The following is an 11180-nucleotide window of genomic DNA, read 5'->3' as shown; positions in this document are numbered from 1 at the left end:
TAATGGAAAACCATTAGAAAAATGCAAAGCTTTTCTATAATTAAAGTCTTTCCATCCCTATGTCCGTAACCGATTGATATATCTTTAATTTAGGCATGTTAGAATTGTTCCATCAATTTCAAAAATCATTATCAGATCGTCTGTAAGTCTATTTAAAAAGGCTGATTCTTAACCTTTTTGACACATAATTTTTTTAATGATTATCTTTAATTTTATATTCTTCTGATTTTAAAATAATGATTCCCAGGACATCAAAGTACAATATTATAAGCGAAGCATCTCTATGATAAAGTTCTTTGAATTCTTATTCGTGCGTCTGATTTTTAGCCTTGTCCGTTTGGATGTTGTCATCCTTGTTATTAGCAAGTTTTATTGTAACTCATTTCAAATATCAAGGAAATTTGTAATGATTTCTTTGATAATATGGTATTTTTTTGAGTGTTTCAACCTCATATGCATTTCTAGAAAGTCATCAAGACCATTTGAATTATAATGTCTTTCTTAGCTTTTTAAAAATAAATCGATTTTGATTCATAGAAATATAAGAACTAATTACCTCACCATTTGTCAGGCATCTGCTGTGATGGTTTCTTTGCCAGGTCTACCTTCTGATGCTGATACCTGGATCCCTGGTGGTTACATACCTCCAGACCACCAGAAGTGGGTGGCTCTCTGGGCAGAGGCGCCTTGGTATTTTGCTCAACATTATAATATTACCTCTTGGTTACAGGTTAAGTTTTATTAATTTTATATTCCCATAACATATTAGTTGGACTCGTAGACAATTTTGGAAATAAGGAGTGGAATTTCCAACGTAGTTCCGAAATTTGCGTCACCCTCCCAACATTGCGTATAGCCGCTTACAACTTCGTGAAACAGCATTTTATTACTGTCCATCCAAAAAAAGAATATTTTTTTGCGGGGGAAGGGTGGAGAGTGGGGTGGAGCAGAAACGGTCAAATCAATGTTTGTGAATAAGAAATAAGCATCAAACCAATAATATAAATAAGTAATATTTTTTAATTTACATGAAATAATATTTTAAAGAAAAATCATAAAACCTTTTATATGCGCAAGAAAAATTTTTGTAGCGAAGCTACTATATAATTCAAAATGTCCGTCCATCCATGTGTCCGTCTGTTAGAGACAAAAAGGGGGAATTTTCTAGGCTCCTATAAAAGATAGAAGGCTGAAATTTTCAGGGATTAAATAAGTTAACATTCTTCAAATTTTTAAAGATTTGTTCATTAAATGGGGTACTTGATAGTTTCATACATTTTTAAGTTTTCATGATTTTCTCAACATCTATTCAATTTTCAGGGATTAAATACTTAAATTTTCTGCATACTTTTATTAAGTTTTATTGAGATTTGCCGATTGGTTGGGGTGCTTGTTCGATTCCTAGATTTTAAGTTTTCTAGATTTTCCAAGGCTGATATTTTTAGGGATTAAGTTAAAAGCTCTCAATTAATACATCCCCACAAAGTTTATATTGGTTGAGGTACTAGTTCGAACGCCACTAAAGGGGCGTTTCTTCTTATTTTCACATTTGATTTTCTAATATTTCTAGGCCCTGCAGGGGGCTCTAACCCTGCGAGGCTAATTGCCTAACCCTGCGGTGCACTCACCTAACCAAATATTACCTAGCCCTAACAAACAATGTTTGATGTCAGTCATTACAACTCAAAAATGTAATTTAATGTCATATTGTAATTCAAATTCATTAACATTACAACGGTAATCATCAAAGTGCATAATAAAGCATGCCCTCCTCCCCTCTTATTCTCAATTTATTTTTAAATAGTGAGGAGTTATGGGTTCTGGGTAGGGTTTGGCCTGATATCCGGCAATATAATCTTTTATATTTAGGATCATGGAAAGAAAACAAAGTCATTCTTTAATTAGGACAGAAGTCACCTTCCTAGGAAGGATATAAGTAGCTTCCCCTATGTGAGAATTTGTTAGATGAAGGAATAGAATTATGAGGGAAGAAGACTAATGTATAGTAAAGAAATTGATCATAATGATAAAGGAACTATTAGATGGTTTCTTTATTAAGAAATTGTAACAGTTAAAACCTCATTAGAATCAGCTAAAATCTTTCTGTTAAAAAAGAATAAAAAAACAGGTAAGGTAGAATCTTAAACGGTTTTAAAAATCATTTATTTTTTTAAAAGTTTTAATCGCCGCATGTTTATTCAGAACCAAAACTAGTTTAATAGATTTTTTTACTAATTAAAGAATTTTATAAACATTACTAATAATAATGCACATAAAAATTTAATTTTTTTTTACTCTGCATTTGAGAAAATTATTTTAGATTCCAATATTATCTTTTAAAAAAATGTAATCAAATATTTGTTATTTAAGAACTGATTACTTAAGTGTACGCAAACCAGATTCTTTAATTAAAAGAAGATACTTAAAGAAAATTAAATAGGTTTGTGCATGGTATGTCTTTTAAGATCTCGTCAACATATAGAATATTAATTTATGCTCAATTTTCAGGAAGTGTTAATATCGGCTTGTAGTTTTTTTTTCATATTGGAAGATATCAGTACGTAAAATATATAAACCGACGAAAGAAAAAATGAAAGAAAAAACACTCAATTATCATATGTTATATTTTTTTAATCTTTCATATTAGGGTTACTCTCATCCATCTTTTTAGCGAATCCTCTAAAAACTTGGACTAAAGCCATTAGCTTTTAAAAAATGCATCGTGACAATTAATTTCAAAATTAAAATTGCACTTATAAAAAATGGAAAGGGATTAGACTCGTTTTTTATTATTTAAGTTTGATAGTTTTTCCCCTATTTTTTTTTTTTTTTTTTTAATGTATAAAAATCTATAAAGAACTAAGGAGCAGTGTTCCTAACATCACTCTCGCACTAAATTTGAAAACTATTGAAACGAATTGATCTATGGGTTTTAATTAAGAAATTCGACCGTTTATAGCCGACTTTTTTATTGGGAAGAAATAAAAAAAATAAGGCCTTTCATACCAAAATGTGTACAGTTTCTACCCAATAGCAGGTCTGCTGGGTTCTCACAGGGATTTTTTATTGGCGGAGCCTGATTACCTCTCTTTCTTAGTACCTTTATTGATGAAGGGCATAACTTGTCTCCCTTAACTAAGATTTTGCAAGATGGAGGACATAAGTAGCCTCCCCTCACCACACAAAACCTAGCTTTTTGGTAATCACATAGCAAATTCTTGCATAAAATAGTTTATGTCCTTTACATAGCAAATTCTTGCAAAACATAGCATTTCTGTCCTTCACATAGCAAATTATTGCAAATCATAGCAAATTCTTGCAAAAAATAGCAAATTCCTGCAAAACATAGCAAATTCTTGCAAAACATAGCATTTCTGTCCTTCACATAGCAAATTCTTGCAAAACATAGCAAATTCTTGCAAAAAATAGCATTACTGTCCTTCACATAGCAAATTCTTGCAAAACATAGCAAATTCTTGCAAAACATAGCAAATTCTTGCAAAACTTATCATTTCTGTCCTTCACATAGCAAATTCTTGCAAAACATAGCAAATTCTTGCAAAACATAGCAAATTCTTGCAAAACATAGCAAATTCTTGCAAAACATAGCAAATTCTTGCAAAACATATCAAAAACTAACGTAGTTCAGTAGATTATTTACTTAGAAGAAAGATTTAATAGTTACTTAATTTTTATTACCTTAATTTTATATAATAAAACAATTTTTTTTGCTACTTAAATATCTGCTAACTTGGCCGGATATCCGGCCAGATAGCAGATATCCTGCATTTGAATTCATCCGGATATCCGGTATCCTGCGAAAAAAGTATCCAGCCCAACCCTAGTTCTGTGCCTGTCAAATACTTTGATGTAAAGCACTGAAAATGCAAAACAAAACATGTTTCTTTTTTAAGATGTTGGACGACATTTTTGATTGGACAGCTAGTTATTATTCGGATGCAACTTTTACAGGATTTTATCAAAAAAAATGCAGGTATGTATGCTTAGTTTGTGTATCTGGTAAGATCTCAAACGGAAATTTTTACTTACCAAAATAACAATTTTCGGTGCTTTTCCTCAAAGTGGATATCCAGCACTGAAACCCCCATTAAAAAATATATTTAAAAAGGGGAAATATTTTTTTCCTATGACATACCCGTGTTGGATGCCTTAACGCCCTGTTGCTTAAACCTGCGATGCTTAAACCCTGCAGGGCTATCCAGTACCCAATATAAGCCTACCTAACCTATACTATAGTAATTTAATTAAAGTCAGAAATATTTCATGCTATTCTATATTAACGTTTTGATATAAACAAGATTTTTTTAGTTATGTGAAAAGAGAGACAAAACATTCAATAGACAAAGAATCAATTTTAAAATCCAAGAATAATTCAGCTTTGTGGGTGGTGAGTCACTGTAATGCCCCCAGTGGTAGAGATAAATATGTTCAGGAAACACAGATCAATTATTTTTATAATGCTTAAGAGCCCAAAAACAGTTGAATTGATCAATTTCACCCATCCCGAAGATTAGAACATATCATTTCAAATATTTAAAAATGCTTCTAAATATAACCTAACCTGACCTAATATAAAACTAAGACAAACCCCCCTCCCCACATTTTTTTTCTTTCATATTTAGTGAAAGCGCCATTTATTCTTTCCTGAGATCGACAGCCGCCTGTAAGTCTCAGGGAAATCAACCCTTTGTAAATCAGTTGAAAGTATAAACCTGACCCAAATATCGCAATCCCCAAATAAAAGAAGACATATTATTTTTCATCCCTTAATATTTTTCATAGAAATTGTGATTTAATTGAATAATTAACATTTTATGAAGGTTTTGTAAGTTAATCTGTGTTAATGACCAGGATATTGAGGCCACAGGTTTTTTCAATGTAACCATCTATGGTAAATGTAGCACAAGGGGTGAAAAAACTGAGGATGCCTTCAAAAATTTGGATAACTACTATTTTTATTTAAGCTTTGAGAATTCTCTTTGTGATGATTATATTACTGAGAAGTTTTTTCAAATGTTGAAACAAAATATTGTTCCTGTGGTTATGGGAGCTCCGAGGAAAGTTTCATATTTATATTGTAAAATATTTACAAATAGAGGCATCGAGGAGCTCTTGTGGAGGGGAGGGTGGGGGGTTTAGGGATAAGTCGACCTACCCCTCTATTTAATTTAAGTTTTAAAAGAAAACATATTTTGAAGGGGTCATTTTTTTTAGTGGTAATTTATCTTAGAAGAGTAGTAGTACCATCCCTAAAATTAGTTCTATATCATCCAGAGACCTATGAGAATCTACATTGAAAAAATAGAACAATAATGGCTCAGCAGTTAGCAAGATCAGTTGGACAAACAGACAGACAGACACACAGTTAGATATCCGGTTACTTTTATTTAAGTACATGATTATCATATGATTACAATCATCAGTAGTACTTCCCTTCTGTTTTATTTTGTTTATTTCTTATTTTTTTCATGAGGGGAGGGTGGAGTTTACATTAGACTATAAAAGTTGGAAAGATTTTTAATCAATATAATAGATTTGAAATCTGCATAAAATTTTAAGGATTTTTTATAAAATTCGTTTTTTATATAATTCTTTATTTAAAGGCGCAAATACGATTTAAGTTAATAAATTTCGACCAATAGGATAGCTGGATTGGAAACTACCTATGCTCTAATTGGTTGAATGATGTACGTCACTTAAGCTTCTCCAATCAGAGCGCAGATAGTTTTCAATCCACCAATCACAGATCTCAAAATTATTTAACTTAATTTGTATTTGCGCCTTTGAATAAAGAATTATATAAAAAACTAATTTTATAAAAAATCCTTAAAATTTTATGCAGATTTCAAATCTATTATATTGATTAGAAATTAAAAAAACTTTTATAGTCTAGTTTACATGCTTTAAAAAGATAAAGATATTTGACAACCAACCTATTAATTGTACACGCCCTTTGTCTGTAAGTTCAGAGTGCAATTGTTGTAAACTGGACTATTATCCTCATTAGGTTTTGTATGTAGTACTGTTAAGTAATAATAGAGTATCTATGTTATATAAAACTATGAAACTGACTAAATGCTCAGATCTGACTATGAAAGAGTAGCTCCTCCCAAATCCTTTATCCATGTTGCTGACTTTACCAGTCCTGCAGAACTTGCCAAGTATTTACTTCATCTTCAAAATAATCCAAGTAAGTAATTTATAATTATTGTGAAGATTATGATTATCTATCTAGCTTCCTATCTATTTAGATGAATATTATGAATACCTGGAGTGGAAGGAATGGTACCAGCTAGAGTGTCCAGAAACCCCATGGCCTGGATGTCAAATTTGTCAAAAACTTTATCAAAAACAAGAACCACAAAAGGTAGGTGTAAATCAAAAAATTTACCAGATAAAGTAAAAAAAGCTTAATATTTCAATCAGTTAAGACAAACAAACATACATCCAGTCACTATATTTTAGGATAACTTCCGGTACGTTTTAAAAATGATATTGAACTATCTATAAAACAAAGTAGCTTGATGTCTGTCCGTCTGTCTGTCCGTCTGTCTGTCTGTCTGTCTGTCTGTCTGTTTTAGGTTATTTTCTTGGGGGTTGGGACACCCCCAACCCCCCCCCCAAAAAAAAAACCACCCCCCAAAATTTTTTTTTTACATTTTTTGTAAAATCTCAGTAACTGCTGATCAAATTGAGCTCTACCCTTCTGGGAATATACCTACTGGTCCTCTGGTGGTTTTAAGCCATTTTCTTGGGGGATGGGACACCCCAACCCCCCCAAAAATAAAAAAATCCCCACTTCCAAAATTTTTTATTTTTAAAAATTTTTGTAAACAAAACCAGTAATTGGGGGGGGGGGGAATACCACTGCAACATGGGGTGAAGGCCCCATGAATCCCCCCCCCCCCAAAAAAAAAAAAATATTTTTTTAATTTTAATTTTTGTTTATGCGAACAACCTAGGTTTAATTTTTACGAATTGAAATTTTTTTGTACAAATGAAAATTTTTGTGCAGAAAGCGCACAACCTGGGTTTAATTTTACCACAGAGTAATTAAACAAAGAATAATTTTTTTGAATATTTCTATTAAGGAGGGTTGACTTCCCATAACTTTATAGGGCGAAGCCCCTAGAGGCTAGAGTAATAATAAAAATGTTTCCTTTTAAAGATATTAATAAGGAAAACAATCAAGGCTTGGCAGCCGCTACTAATCCTCAGATTTAAATCCGTTTGATCTTTTTTTAAATTTTTAAAGAAGGTTTTGCCATATTGGTTAGGTTTGGACTTCCAGCTGATTTTTAACTTGTTAAAGATTGATCTCCCGCAAAGTCTAAGGCTACTGCTGAGCCCTGAAAACAATTCAATAGAGTTCTCCATTTTATGTTGGCCTAAGCTTTCAGTCCTGCGTGGCAATCTAAAAAGTAACTAATCCTACAGTATTTTTTTTTACGCAGGGACAAATGTATTTGTGACAATAATTATATACTTTAATTTAGGATTTGTTCAGAAATTTCACCTCATATTGGAACTCAAAGAAGTGCTATGGTCAAGATTTTACAAACATTCGAATTTCTGAAGATAATATGTAGCACCACTGTATACAATGATAAGACAATGAAAATCTAGAATTATTATAATTACATAGGGATGCTTTCAAGGTGACCGAACGCCAAATCTAAGTTTTGACTTTGCCGAGTCACCAGGGGAGATAAACTAAACTTATCTTGTATGTTAAGGTGTCTATAGAAAGGTATTGGCATGATAAAGAGAAAACTCCCACCAGAAGAACAAAAGTGAAAGCAATTCGAAATAAAATCGGTCACCTTGAAAGCATCCCACTGTATCTATCTATCTTTCTATTTATTCAGATAAATATTATATAAAAAAATATATAACTTACTTTGTCCGTTTGTCCAATAATGCTTTATTGTGTTTACTATCATTGATGTAATATTTTTTTGTTCTGTTTTAAGAAAATCTTTATGAAAACATTCATCTGACTTAAAATAATTAAGATACAAGAAACCTCTCCTATTTTGATATTTTTTTATGATAAAGAACGGGGGGTTCTGTGCTCGACTAAGCACTAGGGGAGTATTATTAATCAGAAACAAAAACTCTTTAATTGTATGACCTTTGTGTGTATGGTCTAACTTTGCATCATAGACGTCCAAGCTATTTTTTTTACCCCCCCCCCAAAAAATTTTTACCCGGGGGGGAAAATTTGATTGAGGGGGGTAATTACCCCCCCTGAAGTCTGTTGAATGGGGTAAATTTAGTTTACCCCCCCCCCCCCCTAAATTTACCCCCGGGGTAAAATGTTTGGGGGATGTAATCTAAATTTTATTAAATATTTAGTATTAAAAATTTTTTTGTTTTAGGGATTTTTATTTTGCGGGGGGGGTATTTACCCCCCCAAAATTGTTGGGGGGGGGGTAATGTTAATGTTAATGTCGTGTGGGTGAGTTGCACCTGGACTGAACAGTCAACTTGTCAACTCAAGGCCAGACTCTTGGTCCTTCACCTCATACCCGTGGTACAGTACATTACAGACAACCAACCCTTTGATTGCACGATCTTTGTCTGGAGATCCTAACTGTGCATGGTAATGAGTTGCGCCTGTTTGGGGCCAAGGCATTCCCCCTACTCTAACTCTTTGATGTCCTGTGCCGAACAGAGCAGGTAGGTACCATTTTTAACGTCTTTGGTATGACGCGGATTCGAGTTGCATCCTTCCCATCAATTTCCTTGGCACTTTAATTAGGACTTGTGGGTAATTTACACTTCAACCTTATGGGTGGAGAGTTAAGGTTTCGTGATTTTTCGGTCACGGTATTATTGCGACAATTAATGCAACCCAAGCATGAACATGACGCTGTATCAGCAATGACTGAAGCCACATCAAATCCTAGGGACTTTTCAATACAACCTAGGATCCAAGCATGACTCCAAGTCGTTGAACTAACAAACGCCACTAATACACTAGTGAGCTACTACACAATGCTAGTCCACAAGGACTTTTCAATCAACCTATGACCTTACAGCGTTTTCGATCACTAGTGCACCATGCCAAGGACCACCCATGCATACCTGATTTAGGGCTAAGGCTTCCCCCCTACTCTTACTCCAAATCTCTAACGCCTGAAAGAGCAGCAGTAGGTACTAATTTTTACATCTTTAGTATTGATGCGGTCTGGGGACTCGAACCCGACACCTCCCCAACAGATAAGCGGACGTTAAACCACTAAGCCATATCTAAATACCCCCTCCTAAATGGTTGGGGGTGCAGGGGTAAATTTTAAATGGGGGGGTAAATTGAAAAAAAATTTGGGGGTGGCTACGGCACCCCCAAAATCGTTTGGGGGGGGGGGTAATCGCCCCATTACCACACTCCTTGGACGTCTATGCTTTGCATGGTAATGAGTTGTGCCTGTTTATTGATCAATGTATTTGTATTTTTACTACTTTTGTCATAGAGCTGCAGTCTAAATCATTTTCCATTATTGCTTACAAACCGATTAATATCTGGTAGATTGAAGACGGTTCTAAGCCACACTGAATTTCTGTATCGTATCATAAATGTACAATCATAATAGTTGTACATTTTTATATCCGCAAAAAGTTGTTTATAATATGATGCAATAAATAACAAATTAAGGTGTCTAGACTTGCTACATAAACATTTTCTATTCTAAAAATTTAATTTTCTTCTCTTAAGTTATAAAAATGATTGCTATAGTTTATTTATATACATATATTTTTGTTTTAATCTTTTAAACACTAATTTTTTTTTACTTTTTAATTTTATCATAATAATAAATGTACTAATGGACGTGCTACAATTTAGTCTTAAAAATATGACTTATTACTAGGTTAATAAATTTTTCCCTATGTATTTATACAATTAATAATTGTATGCCTTTTTAATATTAACTTAATACTTAAAGTTTACAAAATTATTGAGAAAAAAATCCTATGGGGATAATAAAATTTTTTTGTCATCTTACGGCATTAAGGAAAAAATTCAGTTATTGCGTTGTAAAGGATCAGTGATCTGAAGGCATTGGCATCGGCTGATAAATTGATGTAAATAATACAATTATTATACCTTTCATAGATTACAATTAGTGGTTGAAATATTTGAACACTCATCTTAATAAACCAGTTATTCAAAATTTAATTAAAGGCCCTTAAAAAAGTTGAGCCAACAAATTAGAAAACGTTATTATAAAACTTTGAGGACTAGTGTAATAAACGGCCTAATGTCCCCTTCCTGGTAAAGAATAGACTACATGATTGTTTAATTTTAGTAGCACCATTGCCACAAAGCCACGTGTATGAAGAGCATAAAAGAAATTCTACATTAAAAGAAAATACTGAAATGAAAATCTGTTGCTGTTTTTTAATTGGTCTGATGCAACTTAAAAATAAGAATAACAACATCCATATGAAGCGAAGTCCAAAAATCAATTTTTGACCGACGAATAAAATAGGTTATAAAAACAGAAGGTTTTTAAAAAGGAGAAAGGAAAAAATTAATTCTATTTGAAATTGCTAAAAATGTGGTAAGACGGCAGCATACGGACGGGCATTTTACAGAGTTGCTACGCAGTGGCTTATCAAGTCAAGCCTTCTGCACTAATCCTATTATCACCATTCACCTCATGACCACTGATGACCCCACCGGCAGCGGTCAGATTGGACTGGCTAAATGGGGGAGGGACACGGCCACTTAGCAACCCCGCGCCCCTCAGGCAACTATCCTACCGGGAAGTGGTTACCTTCCCCTTTACTGCAGCTTACCCCACAGATGCCTACCGCCGCGGGCTACGCCCTGTCTCCCCACACCCCCTTCAAACCTAACTTATTGTTATCATCTATTTTTGTATATATAGTAATCACCCATTGTAAATGTATTCAGTTTAAATATAATTTCTGTATGAGTAAATCCTGCTAGTTTGTTATTGGTAGAATTCTTCAAGGCTAGGGGCTCGTTGGATTCGAACTCGCAACGGTAAGCTGAAACGCTTCGGCTTACCACAAAAACTTGGGTATTTTTGTGTCGTAATGTTGGCGTGGGAAATAAGGGAGAAACAGAGGAGGTTGGTCGTTATAATCCCAGTCCCTTGCTTCTAAGAATCATGAATTCTTTACATGTC

The 11180-nt window shown here is 33.5% G+C and overlaps 1 protein-coding gene across 1 annotated transcript in view; it reads left to right on the top strand.

Moving 5' to 3' along the window:
* LOC145306634 (4-galactosyl-N-acetylglucosaminide 3-alpha-L-fucosyltransferase 9-like) overlaps nt 1-8191 on the top strand; it is a 53837-nt gene extending 45646 nt beyond the window's left edge. The window contains exons 6-12 of the mRNA XM_080148916.1: nt 572-730; nt 3915-3994; nt 4330-4455; nt 4875-5078; nt 6105-6211; nt 6273-6388; nt 7518-8191. Of these exons, the coding sequence (XP_080005042.1) occupies nt 572-730; nt 3915-3994; nt 4330-4455; nt 4875-5078; nt 6105-6211; nt 6273-6388; nt 7518-7610 (885 nt within the window). The 3' untranslated portion in view covers nt 7611-8191. The remainder of the gene's footprint in view (nt 1-571; nt 731-3914; nt 3995-4329; nt 4456-4874; nt 5079-6104; nt 6212-6272; nt 6389-7517) is intronic.
* Nucleotides 8192-11180: the final 2989 nt, after the last annotated feature.

The sequence above is a fragment of the Acartia tonsa genome, chromosome 14 (genome assembly GCF_053477335.1).
Source record: "Acartia tonsa isolate MP-2025a chromosome 14, ASM5347733v1, whole genome shotgun sequence".
NCBI lineage: Eukaryota > Metazoa > Arthropoda > Copepoda > Calanoida > Acartiidae > Acartia > Acartia tonsa.
The sequence above is the reverse complement of the archived record's forward strand: the minus strand, read 5'-3'. Positions and strand labels throughout refer to the sequence as shown.